Source organism: Equus quagga, chromosome 11 (genome assembly GCF_021613505.1).
Source record: "Equus quagga isolate Etosha38 chromosome 11, UCLA_HA_Equagga_1.0, whole genome shotgun sequence".
Classification (NCBI taxonomy): domain Eukaryota; kingdom Metazoa; phylum Chordata; class Mammalia; order Perissodactyla; family Equidae; genus Equus; species Equus quagga.
The window spans coordinates 22,982,696-23,010,253 of NC_060277.1; the positions used below are offsets into that span (position 1 = coordinate 22,982,696).

General features: G+C 36.0%; 1 protein-coding gene across 2 annotated transcripts in view; it reads left to right on the forward strand.

The window, feature by feature from the left end:
- REV3L (REV3 like, DNA directed polymerase zeta catalytic subunit) overlaps window positions 1–27,558 on the forward strand; it is a 172,149-nt gene that overhangs the window by 43,353 nt on the left and 101,238 nt on the right. For both annotated transcript variants that reach the window (XM_046674363.1, XM_046674364.1), the window contains exons 2-5: window positions 4,922–5,111; window positions 10,213–10,287; window positions 17,086–17,246; window positions 25,622–25,718. In XM_046674363.1, coding sequence (XP_046530319.1) covers window positions 4,922–5,111; window positions 10,213–10,287; window positions 17,086–17,246; window positions 25,622–25,718 — 523 coding nt within the window. The remainder of the gene's footprint in view (window positions 1–4,921; window positions 5,112–10,212; window positions 10,288–17,085; window positions 17,247–25,621; window positions 25,719–27,558) is intronic.

The window sequence follows — 27,558 nt, forward strand, 5'->3', positions numbered from 1 at the left end:
ATAAATTCTGAATATGTAATTTCTAGGGCTAAGAGTAATATACTTAAGACTTTTTTTTTTTAATGAGAATAGGTGATCTAACGCTTTCTAACTGTGACTATGAGGGGTTTGGTTCATTTTGTAGTTTTGTGGGGATGGGGAAAGAAAGATGAAGTGAAACTTTAGAAAGATAGAAGCAAAGAAAGACTGCAGGGAAATAGATAATGATATAAAACTTACAAAGAGATATTCCAGGAAGAAGAAAATATGAAAAATTCTATAAATAGGAATTTTCATCTTCACATATCAATTTTTTTTTGTTTTATAGCTCTGTAGAGTTGTTTAAAATCTTGTGTAGATTGAATTTGAGATTTGGGAGATGAAGTTTGCAAATTACGCATAAGCATTTCTTATTCAGTCTCCTAAGATACTCTTAGGCCAGCATGATTTTGATTGTGGTTACCAGTCAGCTTGTTTAAAAAAAAAAAGGAAGAAGACACTAAACTTTTCTGGATGATGAAGAAATCTAATCCATTAGAGCAGGGATTGGCAAACTGCTGTCCGTGAACCAAATCCCTGCTGTTGCCCGTTATTGTAAATGAAATTTTATTGGAACACAGCCATACTCATTCACTTAAATACTGTCTATGGCTACTTTCAGGCTATAACAGCAAAGTTAGGTGGTTGTATCAGAAACAGTGTGGCCTATAAAGCCTAAAATATTTACTATCTGCCGCTTTACAGAAAAAAATTTGCAGACCCGAGAGTTAAGAGGATTGGTACGTTAGTCTTTCTGTTTATCAAAAGTGGATCTACAAAAATACGGGTAATTTTGCTACAGATAAACTAACAAGATTTTAGATGCACAATTTAATTAAGAGACCAAATCTAGGCATTTCAAAATATAGAAGAAAAGATGGGAAAATGACATAAGAAACATTGGAATACAGAGGACTTAATGGTTAGATAATTGTAAGTTCTGTGAAAGATTAGATTCAGAGTACCCAAGTACTATGTGTTAACAGGGACACCTACTTTGGTTTTAGAAACCCTACTTACACACAATTGAAAAGTGGCCAATCCCACAGTTTTGCCATGGTGTCTTTAAAAGCCAGCATTTATGCTGTGACAAGATTCCATGGAGCTTTCCTGAAACAGCTTTGTTGCAGTTTCTGAATAAAGCAACATCAGTCAAATTGGAAATCCAAACTCTTTTTTTTAAATTTAATTTTTTTGGTGAGGATGATTGGCCCTGAACTAACATCTGTGGCATCTTCCTCTATTTTTGTATGTGGGATGCCACCGCAGCATAGCTTGACAAGCAGTGTATAGGTCCACGCCCAGGATCCGAACCTGCAAACCCTGGGCTGCTAAAGCAGAGTGCACAAAGTTAACCACTACACCATTGGGCCAGGTGGAAAATCCAAACTCTTAAAAATCTTTTGAAACTGGATTTGTTGCCCTTAATTCAGTTTAACTTGACAATAAGAGGGGACACTCAGAAAGTAGGGGTATATTCTTTGTTTGGATCCACATGTTAACTAGAAATAGCTAATATTCTAAATCTTGTAAGAATCCCAAATCATTTAGTTAGGTTTCAAAATAGCATAGCTTTCACTAATTTTATGAAAACGTTCTTAAAATATAGTGGAAAAGCATCTGGACTGAAGTCTCAAGTTCCTCTTAATTAGGCCACTAACTATATGTTGAAAAAACGTAAATCCCTAATACCACCTAATACTTCTTTATGGAAAAGAAGCCACAATTTAATGCTTGAGCTACTGATTTTAGGTTGTGTTCTCACAAGTGAACCTAATCCTAAGTGATGGGGGTTGGGGTAGACTAGTTGATCTCGAAGAGACTTTACATCTGTATAGCTCTACACGTCTGTTGGGGGTAGAGCTGATGGAAGGAAATGTCTAGAAGTGATCTGTATCTTGTCAAGGTAAAGTAAAGCCATTGCATAACTACAAATTTTCCAATAGTAAGAGACACCCTATGCCAAAAAAATTGACTCATATTCATTTTAGCACATTCCTCTTTCCTTACTTAATTTTTTGAGTTTCTTTTGTTTCTCATCATTTTCGTCTCTGTGATTCTTACTCTATAGTAAAGCCATCAGTGCCGTGGAAAGAATTCTTTGTGCTGTAGTTGTTCTTCAGGAGGTTATTGTTGGGAAAGGGTAATGAGTAAGGCACCGAGCCATCCCTAGCTGCTGGAGAACCAGAAATAGGTACATCTGTGTTGATGTAGTGACTCCAGCTTTAATGGGACTTCGGGTCATGCAGAGTAGGAAAGTGCAGTAAGCTGGGGACTCGTCCCAACACCCATGTCCTGTTGAAATCCTGATGGTATTCCTTAGTTGTATCAGAGTCCCTCTGTTTTCATAGATATGTTTTTTCAGATATTCAGGGCTTTCACGCCATTCCTTTCTCCTTTCACAATTATTCTATTTTGCTGAGGCTTCATTCATTTACTTAACAGATGTTTATTAAACACATACTATGTGTTTTGTGCTGGATCCTGGGGATATTATGATCATTCAAACATAGCACCAGCTCCCAAAGAATTGGCAGTCAAATGGGAGAGTCACATAAGAAAACAGATGTTTACAATACAAAATAAGAACTGAGAAATTAAGGTTTGAGGAAACCAACATTAACTTTTTAAAAAATTGAATCAGCATGGTTAAATGGAAAGAGCGTGGGTTTTAGATTTCGTTGATCTGCTTTCAAATCCTGATTCAGTTACTTAATGGGTATGTGACTTTGGGAAAGTTAACTTTTGTGATACTTGCAAGGTTGTTCTAAGTTTTAGAAATGAGTATATGTAAAGCACTTAGTCCAGTGCCTGCTGAATAAATAATTCCTGCTTTTCTCCTAAATCATACACCACAAATTACTGTAGTTCCAAAGCCTATAAATAGAAAGATAATTTCTCTGGCCCTTACTTCACAGGAGTTGTGAAAAGATATTTTAAAAATATTTTATGAACTTTGACCACCCTGCCTATAAAGGAACTATTAGTAGAAATCAAATTTTATAATTATTTCTTTAAGATTCACCCAAATTTCTATTATTAAGATATATAGACTGTAAAATTAATAACTTTGGAACTTAAAATATTGCTTGTAAAATATGCTATTACACTAGTAATTCTGTAATCACTGGTATTAGATTTGTCGCCTTAAAAGGGAATACTTCTCTGTCTTCCCACCTCCCTCACTCCATGGTTTAGCATGCCAGTTGCTCTTAACCAAATTGTAGTTTATATCCAGAAGGGTAAAAGTTATAAGCTTTTTTCATGAGATGTTTAAAAAGCATTCAGGTAGATATCAGTAAATTGATTAAATATATTTTCTTAAGACTCACTCATCATTTCAATTTGAATAGTTTCTATTTGAAGAATTAAAAAACTGCAATGTTTAGAAAATAGTACCATGTTATATTTAGAAATGAAAGAAAATAGTCAAAGAATTTTATTTTAACCAAAAATATTTTTTACATTCCTTTGAAATTACGTAGCATAACTGCTGCTAAAAATAGAAACTGAAATTGGTCTAACACCAACACAATTTGTAGTTCTTCAAAAGTGTGAAAGTTGGTAGTTCAAATCAAAATACTGTACTCAAGAGAGCATATATCTTACTTCATTATGTGAGTGATCTTTCTAATTTTGCTATACTTTATATAATTAAGAACTATTCCAGATTTATTTGTTAATTCTGTTATAGCTGTACCTTAAAAATAAGATGTTATTAACTATAAGAAGTGTAAATACAAGATATCAATAAAACACAAAACTATTTTTATATAGATCATTCTAAATTATAAATAGGAAATAGTAATCAAACGAATAGTTACTTTCCTACCAAAAGAAAAGCCCAGTGAAGCAGAGTGGGATAAGGGGTGGGGAAGAAGCCCGAAGATTGTGTTGGCAGGGCAGCACAGCGATAGTGAGTGACAGCATGAGAAAAATGGATGTGTTCTTCCATCACTGCTGTTCTCCTCTCTGTTTGAGTTAGACAAATGGCATGTACCCAAGGGGAACTAGGGACAATGCTCTGAGGACAGGAACCACTTCCATACCCTGCCAGATTCATGAGAGTAATGGTGCATCTGCTTTTTATGTTGTTACTTAACCTTGTCATAGATGCATGACTGTTTCTGTGACACTTCTTTTGTAGATTCTTAGTCATATTACTCTCTTTATCGTGGCTCTGCCGGATTGTCTGTTGGCAAGTCAGCACCATTTACCCCTTCTGCACCTTACCTGATATAGTGGCTTCCTGGGGAGTGTGCATGCTTGTTTTTTCTCCTCTCATTGTGTCTCCTCATGTCCCACTCCACCAAATGCAAATCCAGAAGCCCATTGCAGACAATTGATCTGTAGGATTTCCTTTTCATTGGTTTTTGTCTAGGTTTTTTTTTTTCTAATAGCAAAGTTTTGTTTTTACCCTCCTTTCCCCCAGCAAAATTCTACACACTGGAACTGCTTTTACCCTCTCCTTTCTTCCAGAGCTGTCTCTGTCTTAGCGAAGTCTCTTGTGTGAAAACATTTAGCTTAAGACAGACATTGATTTATCTAATAAACTTCCAGTGAATTTTTGTAAGCTTCATAACTCTGTGCTATGTGGTATTACAGGGCAATTCAGTGAAGTATGTAAAACTAGTTTGTGAGGGTGACGTATTCAAACATACTTTCATCAAAACTGTGTTTAAATCATACTATAATGCTTATGTTTATAAAATGCTTCTAAATGTTCTGTTGTAAAATATAGTTAATATAAGTGGGTTTAACTATGGGTTAATTTTCTTCAGCCCTTACCTTAGATAAGCTTTGTTGTCAATGGAACATATAAATGACTTACACTCTGAGCTTTGTAATGTTAAAATTTTGAAATGCATCTTGAGACTAAACTTTATGATGTGTTACATTTTAGGTCAGAAGACGTGTCTTCATCTACATGGCATCTTTCCTTACCTCTATGTGCCATATGATGGTTATGGACAGCAGCCAGAAAGCTATCTTTCTCAGATGGCGTTCAGTATCGACAGAGCACTTAATGTGGCTTTAGGCAATCCATCTTCCACTGCTCAGCACGTGTTCAAAGTGTCATTAGTTTCAGGAATGTAAGTATGTGATAACATCTTTTTAAATTTTAATTTATCTCTAGTATTTCTATTGCTATTCTAATGGAAGGAAAACATATCTGATTCAAACATACTCTGTTTGTTTTTCTTTTACTTCTAATCTAATGGAACTGGGGCATATCTCTTGCTGTAACTTTTTAATGTACATTTTTATTGCAATGAAAGATGGTTAACAGTGTTTTCTGTTTTAACCTTTTCCATTTCTCTGCTTCCTAGAACTGTAGAAATTCATGTAGTTCAGTCATCAAATATTTATTGAGCACCTTCTATGTGCCAGGCACTGTTCTAGGTGCTTGGAATATTTTGGTGAACAAAACAAAGATCCCTACCCCCAAGGAGGTTACATTCTAGTAATGGGAAACAGAAATAACCAATACATAGAGCATGAAATAAATAAATCTATTTATCACATGACAATTAGTGCTGTAGAACAAAAGATGTAGAGCAGGATAAGAAGGATCAGTACTGGGGTGGGAAAGTGAACTCGTGGCAGTTTTACATAGGATAATCAGGGAAGGTGTCATCAACAAGGTAAATGACATTTGAGCAAAGACTGAAAGTGAGGGAGTAGGAGTAACATGGAGGTCATGTTGGAATGGAGAGAGAGGAGAGTCGGACAAAGTGAGGTTGGAGAGGTATGAGAGGATGGAGAACATGCTGGCCAATGGTTCTCAAGGTATAGTTTCCATTCTTTGGTCTCACTAACATCAGCTTTAGCTAGTTTGACAACCATGAGAATGTACCACTCGGATCTCCAAAAAATAGGGAGCATAATTGACCAACAGCCCCAGCTACTGCTCTGAAATCCAACTATCATCCCATATGTGCTGAAGTTGCTTCCAGAGGCTTCTCCCAGCCAATGACTAAGTGTGGCAAGGGTACTAAGGCAGGTTCCGGGGAGACACTTGAGGACTCTCCAACAGCCGTTCTGATCTTTCATTAGAATCACACTGCAATAGAAGACACTTCCATTGATTTTCCCTCTGTCCCTCTCTCCTCCACTTGGGATCAGACCTGTATCTAAGTCTGGTGGCTGTCCCCACCTCTCCTGGGTCCCTCATTTTCTCTCACAGTTATTTCCCCTAATAAATTTCTTGTACATTTTGACATCTACTTCTCAGAGGATTCAGACTAACATACCTGGGAACTTCATCAAAATACATTCTTTGGTCCCACCCAAGACTAAGTGAATTAAATAAGCCTTTCTGATTTTCTGATGATTCAAATGCATACTAAAGTTTGAGAACCATTGCAGTAGGTGGTTCTAAGGACTTTGACTTTTACTTTGAGCTATTGCATGATTTTGAGCAGCCATGACCTAACTTAAACTTTAGGATGGCTTTAGCAACTGTATGAAGAATAGATTGTAGTGGGATAAGAGTGGAAACAGGGAGAGCATTAAGAGTCTGTTTCATTAATCTGGATGAGAAAATATGGTGGCTTGAGCTAGGGTAGTAGCAGGAGAGTAGTCAGAATAGCTTCTGGATCTATTCTGAGGGTTGAGTCAGCAAGATTCGCTGTCTGGTTGGATGAGGGTTGTGAGAGGAGTCAGGAATGACTATAAAATTTTGAGTCTACTGCTATAAGGATGGGCGGTGCAGGTAGAGCAGCTGGCAAGAAAGATTTGGGGTTCATACTGGAACATTTTGACTTTGATATGTCTGTACAAAATCCATCTTAAATCTGTCTACTCCTTCTACCTTAATCTAGGCTTTCCTCTGGACCACCAGAGTATTCTTTTAATTGAATTCCTTTCTTCTGTTCTTGTCTCACTTCAGAGCTGCAAAAGTACCCTTCTTATAATGGAAATTGGATCCTTTTAAAATAATGTAAAATCCTTGAGTGGCTTCATATTGTTCATAGAATAAACTTTAAGCTCCTAACCACAGCCTATGTGATCTGATCCCTGCCTGCCTCTGTAACTTTGTTCACTATGTTCCATCCAGAAACACTGGTTTTCTTTCAGTTCCTCTGAGGTGCTGAGCTCTTCCCCACCTTTGTACATACAGTTTCCTTTCCTTGAGTGCTGTACCCTTCTCCAGTTCTTCAAATCCTTCACCTCTCTAGAGAAGTTTTCCCTGAGACTTCCTCCCTTAAAATAGGTTTCATTATTATTATTCTGTATCTCATCCTATTCTTTGTTTCCTTTAGCACTTAATATAGTTTTCAATTATTTTAATTTTTGTTTATTTACTTAATTTTTATGTTTTTCTCACCAGCAGGTAAGCTCCATGAGAAAAAAGACCATGTTTGTCTTGTCCATTGTTATATCCCTAGCATATTGTATGGTGTTGAGCACTTAGTAGATATGGCTCAGTAACTGTTTGTTTGAATAAATGCATGAGGTGAAAGTCCATACCCATGCTGTGACAACAACAGTTAGGTTAAAGATCATCATTAGCTTTATATCCTAATTTTTTATGTTTAGTAGTTTCTAAGAACTTTCCTATACATAATCCCATTTCAAAGTAGAATCTCCAGACAGCCTAGTGAAATGAATAATTAGTCACCAATCGGTCTATATTTTTGATGGGTATTTGTTAAAGGCATTGCCATATTTTTAAGAGTAGTTGAGTTACAAATCTGGATACCTGGGGGCAAAAGATGAGCTGTTCAATCTAATTTATGGCTGCCCTTCTCTTTTTTCTCCTATTCTAATATATATATATTTTTTCTTAACCTGGAGTCCCTTTTCTCTTACCATACATTCTAGCTTCTGTGATTCCTTTACTCTTTCAATAGTCTTTACTTCTTTAAGGTAGACAAGGTTGCATCTAGCTACCAAGTTAAAATTTGTGCAAGGTTTAATTCCGGTCTTCCTAGACTATGCATTATCCTGAGGCTGGGTTAAGAGAGAGGACCGTGACCTTAGGCTCATTTCTGGGATTCCTTGCCACGTAGCTACCATGATTCTAGAAAATATCCTATAGAGAGAGTCTTAATCCATCTAAATTAATTAACTGAGATTTTTTGCTATCTGTGCTCACTTTCCTTTTATTATATTTAAAAACTAACTCCGATTATCGGATATAATTTTTAAGCTTAAAAATATCTACTCTCAAACTCCGCTTTATTCTACTTTCTTCCCCCTAAAGAGTCTCCCTGTTGAGGCATTCTTTTGGCAAAATCAACTAAAGCCAACAGCAGGAAGGAAGGGTTGCAGGTTAAATTATATGGAGACTTTCTTGGCCAGAAGAAGCAGAGAACTGAATTTATTAAATTTCCAGGCTATATCTTGGGGCAATAGATATGAAAACAGAGTCTTAGATTTACAAAGAATTTTACAGGTTTGATAGTCTTAACTTATTTTCAGTTTTTGAAATTTATGAGCTGCTAATTGTAAAAACCTAAAGATTGTTAGCAAAACCAAGACAAAGCAAAGAATATAGACCACACCAATGGAGACTCCCCCCCTCCCCATTTATCTGGCTAAAGATAACCCATGTCTTTAGAGAGGTATATTTATATATATATGAAAAATACTACAGCAGGAGGAACAAATAAAGAGTTGAATTTTGCCAGTGAGAGAGAATGAGATCATTCACGTAATGTGTCTTTCTTTCACGCCTTCCTTCATAGCAGCAAAAATGGGGTAAACAGCAGCAAACTAGACAGGAAGTGGTAAGTGTTATTTTAAAAAGTCAAGAAAGGGGAAGGGGGAAGGGATAGAGAGAGATGGTCAGAGAAGGCCTTTCTGAAGTGAGTTTAAAGCAGACACCTGAGTGAAGCTTGGAAGCAAGCCATACAAAGGCTCAGGGCAGAGCTTTCCAGGCAGAGGGAATGGCAAGTTACCTGAGAGTGGATCAGGTTAGAGGGGTGAAATGTTTAGAATGGTGGAGGAAAAAGGAAGAGAGGTGTGATGTAAGATTGAAATAAGTGGCAAGGACAAGATAAAAAACCTTTAGACCTTGGTAAATAGTTAGATTGTTTTTAATAGAAATTGCTTTACAGCAGTCATACAGGTGGCTCTGACCTAAGGACTGGAAACAACTTTTAAAAAAATTGTTTAAATATACCCCAAATAATGATATTTGATGTCCACTACACTATCAGACATGTCAGAAATGGCGTCCTAATGAGGGAAAGTTCTATCTAGTGCCTGTCATAAAGGGACAATATTTTTAAAATGAAAAGTGATTGGATTTATCCACCTAAAGACTTAACCAGCCACTTATTTGCAGAGAAACTCTAGGCAGATATAAAACTTTAATTTTGTCTACAAGTTCAGACCTGTTCATATATTGTTTCTAATTACATCATCTTTGAAAATGGTAGCCTGTATATTAGACGTACTGGATAGTTTCAGAACCTCCTGAAATGATATAACATGATAGCCCAAGTTATTTCATCTTTCACTGAAGACTTCTTTCTCTCTCTGTCATGTGGATTTTTGCTTCTCCCTTTCCCTGTTCCAGCTGATGCCCTGAGAAAAACCCAGCCTCAGCATAATTAGAGTCCTTAAGTATGGCCATGATCTTTTCAGTCTCTTAAGTTTCTGTCTACACACTTTTCACAGGCTTCATTTGATTTGGATGTGTGTTATATACACATACATACCTACATACATACATAAAATAGGTAAATTGTCTCTGATTAGTGAACTAGCAAAATTAATAATAAACAGAGACAAGGAAAGTAATATAAATGCTGTTAATTAAAGGACTTTTAATTAAATGAAGAGCTTTAGTTTTTGGCAGAAAACATGGGTAATGGAAGAAGGTGCCTGAAAAGTCTCTGTTTTTCTTATACATGCTCAGAATAAAGAGAAAAGAGCCACGTTTTAATAGAGTTACAGTGATTGAAATTAAGGTATAAATAGTTTGCTGCTCCTTTTCGTCCCTAGTTTTTTTAAAATAGTGTTTTTAAACTTTTTAAAAGAAGTAACCAGATTTCAATATTTCATGTGTTAACCTGTGGTAAATTTGATTGATAGGTCTTAGAGGTTTTTTGTTGTTTTTTGGTAATACTAAATATAAGTAAGACTGAATTAAGCCAGCTGGGTCTAATTAGGGCTATAAGTTGCATTATTTCATCTCTGAATGATGAAAATAATATGAAATATCTTTTTCTTTTATTTCAGGCCTTTTTATGGTTATCATGAGAAGGAGAGACACTTTATGAAGATCTATCTTTACAATCCTGCAATGGTGAAAAGGTACAAAGATAAGTGAAATAAAAATATGAATAACTCATTAATTTAATAATAAAAGAAAAATCTATAAGAAAGGCGTATATAGTTTGTAGCATTACTAAAAAGGAGACCATATTATATACATAATGTATAAAGAGAGAGACCCATGGCTTGGACTCTAGGAAGGATATGTTAAGGGTGAATGGACCTTGGTTTATAGCTCTTAACTGCTTCTTTTCTGTCTTGGCGAGTTTGTAGAAGTAGATAAGGAGAGCTGATGGCTGTCTTGTGTGATCTTAGTGCCCTGCTGGCCAGACCAGATGTTCAGTACCAAGAGCAATTTGCTCTTCAGTTTCAAAGCAAGAAGAAGTGTTTGAGGGTGAGGCCACTGTGGGAGGGTTCCGAGATCTCTCAGAATCCTGTTGATTCCTTATTGATGTTGGTGAAATTTTACATCTCAGGTTTTTGTTTCGTTTGTTTCTGGGTGTTTTTCCCCCCCTTCTCTCAATAAATCTCTCTACCTGTAGCTTATTCTCTCAAACATCCTAGAGTCCAAGTTCTTCAGAGAAGGAAGGACACATATAGGGAAGACTTCAGTCATTCTTTAGGCTTCAAAACAAGCCTAAAAAAAAACCCGTGTGGTGACGAGCTAAGGTAAAAGTGGCTTGGAGAATCTCTGAGTGTAGTTTTTTCAGAAGATCCTCTCTGCTAGTAGGTACTAGGTTCCAAAAGGTAACCTTTTGGTAAGACAGAAATTGGATGTTTCCCCAGAGTGAATTTAGGCACCAAGAGAGGCACAGCCACCAAGGATAGGAGGTGTACTTTAAATTAGACCAGTTGAGTACTTCACTGAATCACAGCCCTAATCCCAAAGGTTATTCCCTTCTCTGAGTAACCAGTGAAAACTAGTTTTCTCTAAAACCTGCCCCTAACCTTACCCCAAACATCTTCTGTTATGTAGGGCACCAAAACAATTTTCCAGAATAGGCACTTAACAGACAATGATATTTCTTTTTTTTTTTTTTTTTTGAGGAAGATTAGCCCTGAGCTAGCATCTGCTGCCAATCCTCCTCTTTTTGCTGAGGAAGACTGGCCCTGAGCTAACATCTGTGCCCATCTTCCTCTACTTTATATGTGGGATGCCTGCCACAGCATGGCTTGTCAAGCGGTGCCATGTCGGCACCCAGGATCTGAACCGGCGAACCCCAGGCCGCCAAAGTGGAATGTGCACACTTAACTGCTGAGCCACCAGGCCAGCCCACAATGATATTTCTTAGACCAGTTCCCCTCCAGTCACACTTTCTCTTATCCTTAGAGAACAAAAGAGCTGTCCCTGTGGATTCTTACCCTCTCTTGTACACACAGTGGTAAGAGAGTGAACCTCAGCCGTTTTCCTCTTTCTCATCCCCAGTTGTGCTAGAGAGGAAACCATGAATAAAATTTGCATGTGTCTTTTATAAGTAATCTGTAAACTGTAGTTCTATTTGAAGTATAAATCTGTTTTTCTTCCTTTTGACTGTAGCATCAAATACTTATTAAACTATTTCTAATAAGTTTGCTTTAAATTATATAGTTAGCTTATCATAGTGCCTATCTGAAATTCCCTGATTTATTGACAGATTCATTCATTTATTCATTTTTTAATAAATATTTCTAAAATGTGTACATTTATATTTGATGCATTATGGAATTTGCTGGGTAAACAGTGGTGAACACAGTTTGCATGGTTCTAGCCCTCAGGGATCTTACAGCCTAGCAGGGGAGACAGACAGTAAACAAGCAACCCAAGTATGTAACCAAACATGTGATACATGCAATTAAGGAAAAGAACAGGGTTCTATGAAAGAAGATATTTTCTCTCTTTTTTTTTTGTTAATTTTTATAGTACCTTTATACATGAATCGTTTACGTTATGGTATTTAACTAAAACATAATGTAGTGGTGAAGAGTCCAGACTCTGAAACCAGATTACCTGCAATCAAAATCTGTCTCTGCTACTTACTAGCTGGGTGACTTTAGGCAAGTTATTTAATCTCTCTGTGCCTTAGCTTCCTCATCTGTAAATAGGGTTGATGTTAATACACATTGTTCTGACGATCAAATGTGTTAATATCTGTCAATCACTCAGGACAGTACCTGATACATAAGTGCTGTGTAAATATTGGCTATAGTATATATGTAAAATGTTCAAGTGCAACTTATGAACCTTACCCTCTCTCTTAAACTCTCTTCTCTAGAAACAATCACTTTTAAGAGTTTGGTGTACGTCCTTCTATTTTTCATACATCTATATGCACATATCCTCTTTTAAAAATTTCTATATAAAATTGGTATCATGTTGGAAGGTAAGTCCGCAGGGACAAAGATTTTTTTCTGCTATGTTTGCTGCCGAATCTCCAGTGTTTACAATAGTGTCTGGCACATAGTAGTTAGTCAGTAACTATTTGTGGAATGAATAAATGAACACTATACATATTGTTTGGGGACTGGCCTCTTGATTCATCTACTTGCTCATCTCCTATGATCTTTACTTCCATTCTTCTTAAACTACTTACTCTCTTGACCCTGAAATTCTCTGACCCTGAAACACACCCTGAAACTTTCCTACCTTTTTTTTTTTTTTTTTGAGGAAGATTAGCCCTCAGCTAACTGCTGCCAATCCTCCTCTTTTTGCTGAGGAAGACTGGCCTTGAGCTAACTTCCATGCCCATCTTCCTCTACTTTATACGTGGGCCACCTACCACAGCATGGCTTTTGCCAAGCGGTGCCATGTCCTCACCCAGGGTCCGAACCAGCAAACGCTGGGCCACCAAGAAGCAGAACGTGCAAACTTAACCACTGCGCCACTGGGCCAGCCCCACTCTGAGCTTTAAAATGCAGACTTCCTGGTTTCTGACTAGTCTTCTTTTTTTAAAACAAATTTTTGAGATATAATTTACATGCCACAAAATTCACACATTTTAAGTGTCGCAATTCAGTGATTTTTAATAAATTTACTGAGTTGGGCATCTATCACTCTAATTCAGTTTTAGAACTTTTTCATGGCTGCAGTAAGTCCTTTATGTCTGGTTTTTGTTGTCTTTTTAATTCTGTCCCTGAGTTACTCCCACTCTACCTGTTTTTAGGCTTCAAACTCCTTGGCCCCACTACTACTACCCCATTTTGTAGCCTCCTCCTACAATTAATTTATTTCCTTTCCATCTTATATTCTGTATCTTCTCAACTCCTTTGCCTGCCAGGTGAAGACGTCAATTCGGGATTAATCTATTTGTTTGCTTTCTCTCTGCTAAAGTCTGGTTTCTGGTTATGCAGGATACCACAAAAAAGCACTGTAAATTCGTGGTCTTCAACTTCACCTGGGCTCTGCCCTGCCTTCTATTTTTCTCTTATTAATTCTCTCCTAACCGTTTTCCACACTCTTTACTCAAATGTAAAGCTCCTTCTGAGGCTTTGTCTCCTACTTCATGGAGAAAATAGAACCCATCAGTCTCGAACAGTGGTTGTCAATGTGTGGACTGGGGACTCCTGAAACCCTTTCAGGGGATATGCATTGTCAAAATTATTTTCATAATAGTACTAAGATATGATTCACCTTCTTCACTGTGTTCGCTGTTGCTGGGTAAAACTGCTGGCACCTTGGCCCAAGTCAAGTTACAATGGTTTGCCTCTCTCACAGACATCTTCTGAAAAATGAACAAAGTGGGCCTGTCACTTCAAAGAAGAAAACTCATAGTATTTGTTGCCAATGATAAAATTTGAGCTTTTAAGCAAACATTAAAAGTTTGGAAAACTTTATTGCTACTGTGAACTTAAAACCTTTCTAGTACTTAAAGATCTTTCTGATGAGATAGGTGATAGTATTAACAAATGATTTTTTTTTATATTGTTTAATGAAGTGTATCAACATTTAGAATATCTGTATAACTTAGTGGACCCATATTTTCCAAATGACCAGTGCATGATGTTAGAAAATCATGTATGGGTAAAATTATTCAAAGTATAAGACAGACCAATAGATTTTAATGTAATGGTACAAAAAGTTCATGGATCCGGTTTCAAATTCCACATTGTTGCGAACCTCTGAGAAACTACCACTCTGTTGCGTTTCCATGTAGTATCAAAGAAGAAGCTCACCATTTATCTGAAAGTGCTATTCAATTACTCTTCCTTTTTCCAGCCACATATCTGTGTGAAGCTGGATTTTCTTCATATGCTTCAACCAAAACAATATATCACAACAGACTGAGTAGAAGCAGATGTGAGAATCCAGCTGTCTTCTATTAAACAGATTTGCAAACACATAAACCAGTTTCTCTTTTTTCACTAAATTGTTTTTGTTTTGGAAAATATAGTTATTTTTTATAAAACAAGGTTATTTGTGTTAACATATAATGGGTTTATTATTATTTTAAAATTAGTAAATAAGTTTCTTAAAAATTTCTCAGTTTTAACTTCTAATATGGTAAATATCAATGTGTATGAACAACATAAACAAAAGCTCTTTGGCACACTCAGTTATTTTTAAGAGTGAAAAAATTTCCTTGGACCAGAAGGTTTGAAAACACTGGAATATTTTCTCTTAATTTTCTGTCAAAGATCCTTAAACTCTATTAACATTCATTTTCTCCTTTTTGCTGCCTATTACAGTGAAAGATTTTCCCTCTCACCTCCAAAGCTCAAGATCTACTCTCTTTGACCTTTTTTTCCGTTTATCAGTTATCCCCATCTCCCTTTCCACACCGTTTAGATTTTAATAAGACTCTGTTAATTTTACACACATGCATTCATACTCATAGCTCTTCCCCCAGAAGGATTTATCTGTACTTTGTGTATCCAATTTCTTATCTCCCATTCACTCATTAATACTCCGCTATGGCTTCTACCCCAACCATTCCACTAAAATTGCCTTCACTAATGACCTCCATGTTAAATCCAGTTAACACCTTTTTGTCCTTACCTTTTGACCTCGTCTCAATGCTTACTGTGCCTTAAAATAATCCCAAATATTGGTTTCTTTGCTATAAACTTCCTCTGGCTTTCCCCATACCCATCTGATCATTCATATTTATGCCAGTTTGTTGGTTCCTCTTTTAACATCTGTGGTTGTTCCCTGGGGTTCCGTCTCAGGCTTTCATCTCTTCTCTCTGTATTTCTCCTCCCTCTGTAGCCTTAACTACTCCCATGGTTTGGTTTGGTTTTTGTTGATTTTTATGCATTTGACTTCCAAGTGTGTATCAGTAGCCTAACTATCCCTCCAAAGCTCTTGATCAGTATAGGTATCAAACCATCTACTGGATAAATAGAATAGCACCATAGTTAAGAGTGAAGATTCACCAGTCAAAGAAAATTTGGTTGGAATTTTAGCTCTTCCACTTTATATCCATGTGATTTTGGACAACTTTTTAATCTCTCTAACACTCAGTTTCTCTATTTATAAAATGGGGATGATAGTACCATGGGTTTTTAGTGAGGATTACTTGAGATTAAGCATTTAAAGCACCTAACAGAGTGTTCAGTATGTAGTGCTCAAAAACGTTAGCTGCGTCTGCTGTGTTAATAAAATTATTCTTATTCTCATCTTCATTATCATTTATTTCTGATATTTTCAGAGAATATATGAAATACCCCACTATACCTAAAGCCCAGTATGTCTAAAATTGAGTTTATCCTTATTCCCTCTCCAAAAAGAAAGTCTCCAAATAAACCTGTGTTCTTTTAGTCCTTTCTATTTCAGTAAATGCAGCACCCCAACTAGCTGCTTAAGCAAAAAATCTAGGCATTACCCTCCACTCCTATTCTATACACCTTCCATGTCTAGTTAGTCATTAAGGTCTGACCATTTTATTCCTTACATGCTTCCTGAATCAACACATTTCTGTGATCCTTGTCAAAGTCACCATCATCTTAGTTTTTCCACAGTAGCCTTCTCACTCCTCACTCCCTAGCTCTAGTCTTGTGCATTCGCTAGCTAACCTGCTCACTTCACTTTCCTACTCTTCACTTCACAGGCAAATTCCACTACCTCTTCACGTGTCTTAATGGGCTCTGCATGACCTGATTTCTCGTTACCTCTCTAGCCTCTCTCACCAACCACAGCCTCTGTCACTAGGCCTCCCTCAGTCAATGGTTTCAGTTCCTGAATAAGCCATGTTTTCTCTTGACCTTTATGTGTGCAATTTTATTTGCATGAAATACTCTTCCTCTCTTCAGAGAAAAAGTATCTCCAGTTCATCGTTTGGTCTCCTGCTTAGCGACTTCTCTTCAAGAAAGTTTTGTAGACACTCCCTCTGCACCTCTGTCTGATTACTGTTCCTTCTAGATGTTCATATACTTGCCCTGCATGGCACTTACACTATTTATAATTGCCTATTGTTTGTATTCCCCATCATGAAGAAAAAACAATTCGGAAGAAAAATACTACAATAGTAACATCCCTGAGTGGTGGATTGAGTCATATTTCCTTTTTTAAGAATTTTTGTATAATCTTTTGAAAACTTTTTCTGCATTTTTAAAAGGAAAACTCATATTTCAAAAACTTTTTGACATTTTGGTTTTTTAATGTAGTTTGTCTTAAATTGGTTTTAAAAGTCAAAATATTCTTCATCCAAGAAGTTTTTTGTCATTTTCTTTCAGAGTACACGGCTTTCTTTAAAACTTGATTTAAACTTTTAATTTCTAACAAAATACAAACTTCCAGTAAAGTTGAAATGAAAAATTTGTGTGCTAGTATAATGTATTTTATTCTCTATATTAGTATAATCATTATTTCACTATATTTTAGGAAACATAATTTTATGACATAACTTTTTTTTTCTGATTTAGGATATGTGAACTTTTGCAAAGTGGAGCCATAATGAATAGATATTACCAGCCTCATGAAGCGCATATTCCCTACCTCCTACAGCTCTTCATTGACTACAATCTGTATGGAATGAATTTAATTAATCTGGCTGCTGTCAAGTTCCGAAAAGCAAGAAGGAAAAGTAAGGTTAATTTCGCAAGTTCAAATTAAAGCTTTGAAACAAGTGTTATGCAATTGATGATTTATAGAATAATACGTATTTAGAAAATAAGTGCCGAGTGGATAAAGAATAAAAAGAAATATGCAAAGTGGTATTAGAGTTTATCAGGAAAAGAATCTCAAAAGAAAATGTTTTGGTTAACAGTTTTATTGAGATATAATTCACGTATCATGCAATTCACTCATTTAAAATGGACAATCCAGGGAGGGACCTGCCCAGTGGTGCAGCCATTAAGTTTGCACGTTCTGCTTCAGCAGCCCCGGGTTTGTCGGTTCAGATCCCGGGTGCGGACATGGCACCACTCAGCAAGCCATGCTGTCGCAGGTGTCCCACATATAAAGTAGAGGAAGATGGGCACAGTTGTTAGCTCAGGGCCAGTCTTCCTCAGCAAAAAGAGGAAGCTTGGCAGTAGATGTTAGCTCAGGGCTAATCTTCCTCAAAAAAAAAAAAAAAAGGACAATTCAGTGGTTTTTAATATGTTCACAGAGTTGTGCAACCATCACCACAGTCAAATTTAGAACATTTTTAGCACCTTTATAAGAAACCCCATAGTCTTTAGCAGTCACTCCCATCTTCCCATGTCTCCCACCCCTTAGCAATCATGAATCTACTTTGTCTCTGTAGGTTTGCCCATTCTGCTCATCTCCTATAAATGGAATCATATGGGGTTTTTTTCACTTAGCCTAGTCTTTTAAAGGTTCATCCTGATGTTGTAGCATGTATGAATATTTTGTTCCTTTCTATCGGCCAAAGAATATTCTGTTCTATGGCTGCACTGCACTTTATGGATTCATCAATTGGTAGACATTTTGAGTTTCCCCCGTTTTGCTATTATGAATAATGCTGCTGTGAACATTCATGTACAAGTATTTGTGTAGCCATGTGTTTTCATTTCTCTTGGGCACACACCTAGGAATAGAGTATCTGGCTCAAATGGTCTAGCATCTTTAGCCTTTTATTCTCATTGGATTCCATCTCCTCTACTTAATACAAAATCAATCCAACATTTTGCTCCACTTCTACTGTTCTTTCTGTTAAAATGTTTTTCTTTTCCTTCACTGCCAAACTTCTTGAACCAGAGGTTAGCATTTTTTGTCTTGTAGTTCACCAGCCCTTTTTTTCTTTTTGGTATAACTCCTTTCATTTCTTCTGTCATATCCAAACTGTACTCTGAAAAGTAACCAAGGAGGACTTTTTTTTCCATGAATAGTGGGCTAGGTTATTAGGATCAACCTTCCTACTAAAAACAATTTAAAGGCTAGATATGAATTTTGTTTTTAATCTTAAATGTATCAAAGAGATTATAAAACAAAAAAGAAGTACTGGCTGACAGAGGGAGTAGAGTGCTGAAAGCACTCTTTGCCCTGAGGAGTTTGCTAATCCTGGAAAATTTAGAACCTCCATTGAGACAGCCTTACTAGGTGAGGGAGACAGAAACAAAAGCCTGGGGCCTGCTGGACAGGTTAGAACCCTGCACAGAGTAAGGTAGGGTCTCAAATAGATATGCCCTTAAGTTGAGCACCAACTAGGAAGTGCAACAACCTTTGAGACATTTCAGCCCAGTTTGAATCCCCTGGGACTAAAAGAGCTTCCCAAATCTAGAATTTGATCTGAGGTGGTGCTGCTCTAGTAGTACATTCAGATATGGCAGAGGCAAATGCAGATCCTCTCTAGAGGGAATTATCTTTATCTTAGGTCTCAAATTCTTCCTCAGAGTAAAATTTCAAGTATAATATGTTTAGCACACAATTTAGAACATACCAGTCACACGAGAAGACTGTCTCCATGAGCAAAACCTAACATGCACACATGCTCACATACACACATCCCAGACCTACAAAGAATTCAGATATTGAAATTATTAGATGTGATTTGAAAAACTGTAATTCAGAATCTTTATTAAATGTGATGCTATTTGCAATGCTCTAATGTATAATGTTATATTCACTTACAGTTGTATTTGTCTTGTCTCTCCAACATGCTAATAATATCCTTATGTGAAACAACTTAGATGCAATAGTTCTTTTAAAAAGAGATTGTTTTGTAGTGACAACTTATATTAAATAATTACATTTTCATTTAAATCCACAAAGATTGAAGCATTATGACCAGCATGAGTCTGCTTTTAAGTAGACCAAAATAATTCATTTGTTCGTAACTAATTCTACTAGATAATACTAACTTCAGGTTTAGATGACAACTTATGGTTTACTAAATGCTAGTTTTTCTCATCTTCTCAAAATCTTAGAGTACTATAAAATTTTTAAAATACACCAAATTGTGTGAATAAATAGATGTCCCTTGGTCCTTAGGATCCCCAAAAGAGAATCATCTAATGAAGGATGAGATAGGCTGTCTGCCCAGTATCTTCCCTTTTTCTCCATAAAGAGACTAACAAATAAAGGAAGGAAGAGGGAAGATATAAGGAAAGTAAGAGAGAGAGAACCATCCGCTGCTTAACCTTTTTCCATACAGAGTTTGTTTCCCCTCAATCTTTTATTTCTTACCTAGGAGATCCTCCTCCCTCGCCCCCCCGCCGCCAATGTAGGGATTTTCAAGAGTAAAGGTTTAAGGACTCACATTATTCAATTTCAAGAGTTACTAAACCTACAGCAATCAAAACAGGCTGGTGTTGGCAAAAGGGTAGACGCATAGACTGATGGAACAGAACAGAGCCGAGAAATAGACCCACACAATATAGTCAACTTAGTTTTTGACAAAGGTACAGTGGTAATTCAGTGGAGAAAAGATAGTCTTTTCAACAAATAGTTCTGGAATCATTGGAATCCAGAATCTATATGTCAGAAAATAAAAGAGCACAGACACATACTTCACACCTTATATAAAAATTAACTCAAAATGGGTCATAGACCTAAATGAAATATAAAACATCAGACTTCTAGAAGAAAACAAAGGAAAAATCTGCTTGACTTGGATTTGGCAATAAGGTTTTAAATACAACACAAAAAGCATGATCTATGAAGGGAGAAATTGATAAGTTGATTTTGTCAAAATTAAAAACTTTTGCTCTGTGAAAAATACTATTAAGAAAATGAAAAGATAGGTCACAGACTTGGAGAAAATATTTTCAAATTACATATCTGATAAAGTTCTTGTATCTGGAATATATAAAGACGTCTTAAAACTGAACAATAAGAAAGCAAACAATGCAATTAAAAAAGGTCAAAAGACCTGAACCGGCACTGGCCCGGTGGCACAGTAGTTAAGTTTGTGTGCTGCACTTTGGTGGCCCCGGGTTTGGACATTCAGATCCTGGGTGCAGACCTATGCACCACTTATCAAGCCATGCTGTGACAGATGTCCCACATATAAAATAGAGGAAGATGGGCACAGATGTTAGCTCAGGGCCAATCTTCCTCAGTGAAAAGAGGAGGACTGGCAACAGATGTTAGCTCAGGGCTAATCTTCCTCACCAAAAGAAAAAAAGACCTGAACAAGACTCTTCAGTGAAAAAGATGTAAGGATAGCAAACACACAAAAAGATATTTCTCAGCATTATATATCATTAGGAAAATGCAAATTAAAACCACAAAGAGCTACCACTACACACCTATTAGAATGGCTAAAATCCAAAAGAACTAGCAATAAGACAGACTGGTAAGGATGTGGAACAGCAGCACCTCTCATTCGTTGCTGGGAGGAATGTGAAATAGTGTAGTCGCTTTGGAAGACAGTTTGGCGGTTTCTCATAATGTTACAGATTTATTGTGTGGCCCAGTGATTGCACTCCTAGGCATTTACCAAAGTGATTTAAAACACTTGTCCACCCAAAAACCTGTATGCAAATGTTTATAGTGGCTTTTTTTGTAATTACTAAGAATCTAAAGTAACCAAGATGTCCACTCAACAGGACAGTGGAGAATACTGATGTATCCATACAATGGAATACTGTTTATCAATAAAAAGCATCAAGGTATTGATTCACACATCAATGAATCTTTGATGCATTTTACTAAGTGAAGGAAGCCAGACCCAAAAGGCTACAAATTGTACACTTTCATTCGTATAACATTCTGAAAAAGGCAAACTATAGAGATGGAAAACGTATTAGTGGTTTCCAGGATGTGGAGAAGAGGGGAGTGTTGACCACGAAGCAAACGTACAGAGGAACTTTTAGAGTGCAGGAATTATTCTGTACAGTACTGACACGGTGGTGTGACGCTGCATTCGTCAAACCCATAAAACTGTCCCTTACCCAACTATTGAAGGTTAACATCCCCAGTGATGTCATGTGGATATCATGTGCGCCTTCATATGTGATCAGAAGAACACTTCACCTCTGTGGTATTCTTTCCAAAAACCCATAACCACAATCTAATCACGAGAAAAACATCAAACAAACCCAGACTGGGGGCTATTCTACAGGTTACCTGACCAGTACTCACAACCTCGTCAAGGTCATGAAAAACAAAGACTGAGAAATAGACTGGTGGAGACTAGGGAGACATAACTAAAGGCAATGTGATGCCCTAGATGAGGTCCTGAAACAGAAAGCAGACAGTGGTGGGAAAACTGGTAAAATTCAAATACAGTGTGTAGTTTAGTTTACTTAATTCTAATGTACCAGTGTCAGTTTCTTTGTTTTGACAAGTATACCATGGTAATATAAAATCTTAACAGTAGGGGAGACCTGGTAAGCAGTATATCAAAACTGTCTATACTATCCTTGCAACTTTTCTGTAAATTTAATATTATTCCAAAATAAAAAGGTTATTGCAAAAAATTAGAATAACAGGTTGGTTATCAATGTCACATATGGCTGAGAGTTCAAGAAATATTGAAGAATGGAAAAGGTTCTAGAGTATGTACAGGAGGTATTTATAGAAAAAGGAGGTAATTTTCACAAAAGTTTGTTTCCATAGGTGAGAAAGCATGAGAACACTTTGAATTAGCAGAAACATTAGGACATTTATTTTAGTTATAAAAGTTAGTTGAGTATTAGAATGGTAATTAGAAGGGTTTTTTTTTAATAGGGAAGATTTTTATGATTTGAAGGCAGAAATATATAAAATTTAGTTGGTTAAAAGCAGAGAAATTGCAAATATGATGAAATAAAATTTTTATCTCTATTATATTAAATAGCCCTCAGGTTTTTGTTTTGTTTTGTATAAGATGAAAGGTTATGCTGAAATCTTGGAAGAAACAGGTGAATCATGTTTTTGTATTTTGTCATGTTACCTAGGATACATTACGGTTAAACTGACAGTAAACAATTTATGGTAAATTAATATATATAGTTTTTATATATGCATAACAACATTTTTGTCTTATAAGACAAGTTAATGTAGTACATAACATTATCTTACTTTTTTTTTTTTTTTAAAGATTTTATTATTTCCTTTTTCTCCCCAAAGCCCCCCGGTACATAGTTGTATATTCTTCGTTGTGGGTTCTTCTAGTTGTGGCATGTGGGACGCTGCCTCAGCGTGGTCTGATGAGCAGTGCCATGTCCGCGCCCAGGATTCGAACCAACAAAACACTGGGCTGCCGGCAGCGGAGCGCGCGAACTTAACCACTCGGCCACGGGGCCAGCCCCAACATTATCTTACTTTTGAAAGTGGAGTAAAATCAAAAGTGAAAAAGATTTTGAAATTTTAATATTATATATGCATATGCAATTTTGTCTCAGTGTTCAATTATATAATACGTTGTCAAATAAAATGGAAATGGTGCTACTTACTATAGTTGTTAAGGTGAAGTATAGAAGTACTTAAATAGAGTAAATATTTTGAACAGCACAGAGGCACTTTATATTACATTTTTTAACATCCACAGTTGAAAAGAAATTTCATGTTTATATATGTATATTTAAATTGGAGAGTTTACATGTTCTTTAGGGAAATATGTTAAAACAATACATACAGTGTAGGTAAAATGTGAATTTTTATAATGTGATAGATAGTTTTGAATCAGTACACTTGTGTAGATTCTTAATTCATATGAATTTATTAGAAAATAATATTTATGTTGTAATTTACAACTTGCAAAGTATTTTTTTTAAATGCCCTAGCTACATAACAGCAAAATCTTTAAAAACTTCTGAAAGTGTGTAGAATCAGTTACATATGTTTTGCTGAAATAGTAATACCTGGTCTCAGCCTAATTACACCATTTTGTGATCAAGCTAACCAAGTAAGAAAATCAAAGTATTAAATTTAGCTGGAGAGCATTGTAAATTTAATGTCTTTCTTTTTTTATTTTTTATTTTTACTTTTTATTAAGATTGTGATAGTTTACAACCTTGTGAAATTTCAATTGCATATTATTGTTTTTCAGTCATGTTGCAGGTGCACCCCTTCACCCTTTGTGCCCACTCCCCCCTTCCCCTGGTAACCACTAATCTGTTCTCTTTGTCTACATGTTTAACTTCCACATATGAGTGGAGTCTTACAGAGATTGTCTTTCTCTATCTGGCTTATTTCACTTAACATAATACCCTCAAGGTCCATCCATGTTGTTGTGCATGGGGCACTTTTATCCTTTTTTATGCCTAAGTAGTATTCCATTTATGCCTAAGTAGATTCCATATCTTCTTTATCCAGTCATCAGTTGATGGGCATTTAGGTTGCTTCCACATCTTGGCTATTGTAAATAATGCTGCAGTGACCATAGGGGTGCATGGGACTTTTGGAATTGCTGATTTCAAGTTCTTCGGATAGATACCCAGTAGTGGGGTGGCTGGGTCGTATAGTATTTCTATTTTTAATTTTTTAAGAAATCTCTATACTGTTTTCCATGGTGGCTGCACCAGTTTGCATTCCCACCAGCAGTGTATAGGGTTCCTTTTTCTCCACAACCTCTCCAACATTTCTTACTTTTTGTTTTGGTTATTTTTGCCCTTCTAATGGGTGTAAAGTGATATCTTAGTGTAGTTTTGATTTGCATTTCCCTGATGATCGATGATGATGAGCATCTTTTCATGTGCCTATTGGCCATCCGTATATCTTCTTTGGAGAAATGTCTGTTCATGTCCCCTGCCCATTTTTTGATCGGGTTGTTTGATTTTTTGTTGTTGAGTTGTGTGAGTTCTTTATATATTATGGAGATTAACCCTTTGTTGGATATATGACTTGCAAATATTTTTTCTCAATTTTGGTGGATTGTTTTTTTGCTTCAGTCCTGTCTTCCTTTGCCTTGAAGAAGCTCTTTAGTCTGATGAAGTCCCATTTGTTTATTCTTTCGATTGTTTCCCTTTTGTGAGAAGACATGGTGTCCGAAAAGATCCTTTTGATACTGATGTCAAAGAATGTACTGCCTATATTTTCTTCTAGAAGCGTTATGGTTTCAGGTCTTACCTTTAGGTCTTTGATCCATTTTGAGTTTATTTTTGTGAATGGTGAAAAAGAATGGTCAATTTTCATTCTTTTACATGTGGCTGTCCAGTTTTCCCAGCACCATTTGTTGAAGACACTTTCTTTTCTCCATTGTATGCCCTCAGCTCCTTTGTTGAAGATTAGCTGTCTATAGATGTGTGGTTTTATTTCTGGGCTTTCAATTCTGTTCCATTGATCTGTGCATCTGTTTTTGTACCATTACCATGCTGTTTTGATTACTGTAGCTTTGTAGTATGTTTTGTAGTCAGGGATTTTAATATCTTTCTTAATGTTAAGATTCTTTCTGTGCCACTCACTCAGGCTTTTTCTTATGTGAAGATTTAAATTCCCACAAGAGATCACGGAAAAGTTGCTAAAATTTAGAGAGTATTTCCAAAGCATGACCCCAGGACTCAGTTTCTGAAACTGGGACAACTAAGCAAACATGTGTTGTACCTTCTTCAGTACCAGTAGTATTGTACTAATGGTCATTATATTTGCTTTTGCCCCAGGTTTCCACTCACTGTTACTGCCATTACTTTTGGAATGCATTGTGTATTTTTTGTTGTTCAGGGATTAGTATATTAAAGTATGTTTTATTTTTATCTGGAATCTGCTTCCCACTAGAATTTATTTGAGACCCATACAGGATATCCTAGGAATTTAGATTAAACTCTACAAAAATTCTTAATTCTTCTTTTTTTTAAAAAATGAGATTTTAAACATACCTGCCACAATGGTACATTTAGATGTATCATAATTTTATTCTAGTATGAAAGTATTGTAGTCATTTCTCTCTCATATTCATATATTGCAAATACTTTTTTCCCCTCTTCGTTTGGAACCATTACTCTCAACTGTGCATATGTATTCTTACCTGTGTGTGAATTTTAGGACACAATTTTAGGGACTAGACATATAGGTCATATATTATTTTACTTAAAGGGTAGTTATATGCAAGTTAAAAGTAGAACTTCTCCACTTCTACCTTTCTGTTCCTAGGTAATCCATTGCATCCAACTGGATCTTGCAAGGATCGGCTACCAGGAAATTCTCTTACTGGTACTTTATTTCGGTGGGAAGAAAATGAAATACCAAGGTTAGTTGATGTTGTAGAGGAAAAGAAAACTTATTCACGTGTATCCTACTGTATTCATAAATCAGTGGTTACCATAATTTAATTTTAACCTTATATTTGTTTTTTTAATCTGTAAGTTTATCAAAAAAGCAAGTCTCAACATTAGTATGTTAGATGGATTCATAGATTTTAGAAACAGACCATGAAAATATACCTGATTATTACCTAATTAATAAAAGGAATCTGGTTGTAAATGTTTATACGTCTCTCCAACATCCATCTTCATCTTGCATTCTAAATTGATATCCTATAACTTGCCAGGTAAAAATCACATAATGAAATAATTTAAAACCTAAATAGCAAATACTTTTAATAAAAATAACCCCTCAAATTTCTAAATATTAAGTATTTATGGAAAAAAGTGGTTTGACATACTATGTATGAATAATATCATTTGTGATTTCTTGTGACTATTTTATAAATTATCAATAATAGCTTTATCTGCATAGAACTCAGAGGGAGTTCTGTTTTATACTACAAAGTATTGCCCAAACTTTCTTGATCCTTTTATTGAGCAGTTGGGTATTGGCAGGGTGGTTATGGTTTTCCGCTCTTCACTACACGTCCCCTGATGCTTTTTAAAACAGCAGATATTTTTAATGAAGAATGCAAGGTGGAAAAAATGTTTAAATGACTTTATTTTTTATTTCATGATAAGAAAATGTGAATTTATTAATTGAAGATAAACTATCGTAAAAATATTTGTTTAGAGCTTAATTTATGTAGCTTAAGATCGTAATATGTAGCTGACAAAATTTCCGTATTATAGAATTACTTGGGCTTTTTAATGCCTAAAATCAAGAAAGAATCTCATTAAATAATAATAGAAATACATTGTTTTATGACCGGAATATCATACCAGAATGAGACTTCGAAAACTTCAAAGTGACATGGACAGTTAGTGACTTGCCTTACCTCTTGGTTTAGCTCAACAAATATCAGGACTTTTTGATAAACACACACACACATGCGCTTACACATACACATGTACTTCTTGGTTCCTTTGGAGATAAGCAGAATTGTTTTTATAATCTTGTTGAAATGGTATTAAGTTTAGAGAAGAGTGTTATTTACCACATGAGATTCAAGTTCCAATTTGTCCAGAGCAGAGTGACCAACAAGCTACTTGCTGTCTCAGTTTTATGCCTGTGATGCAGTCCCTCTCTCTCTCTAAAATTGGAGCAAATCAGCTTGACCCAAGGATTTTACCTACTGGCTAGATCCCCCTTGGTTTTCAAAGTTCTACATTTACTAAACTGTTTTTTGCACGATCAATTAAAATCAAAGTTTATTTGTATTTGAAGCCCTTTTGAACAAACATCTTTTTGGTTAGATCATAAAACTAGTAAAGCCCCACTGGTTAGGAGTAAGTGTGGGGAAACCCTCTGTATTATAATGAAAAGCTCAAATTTTAGAATGTTTTTAAGGAGCCTATTTTATTACTTTTTTTTTAACAATTTAAAGATTTTATTTTTTTCCTTTTTCTCCCCAAAGCCCCCCAGTACATAGTTGTATATTCTTCGTTGTGGGTCCATCTAGTTGTGGCATGTGGGACGCTGCCTCAGCATGGTTTGATGAGCAGTGCCATGTCCGCGCCCAGTACTCAAAGCAAGGAAACACTGGGCCACCTGCAGCGGAGCACGTGAACTTAACCACTCGGCCACGGGGCCAGCCCCGCTATTTTGTTACTTTTAAGAGTTGGCAAATTATAAACACAGATATGAGTAGGCAAACTGGTGAAATTAGACAAGGTATTCGGAATTAGAATTTATAATAAATGTAGGATAGTTACATATTTTTG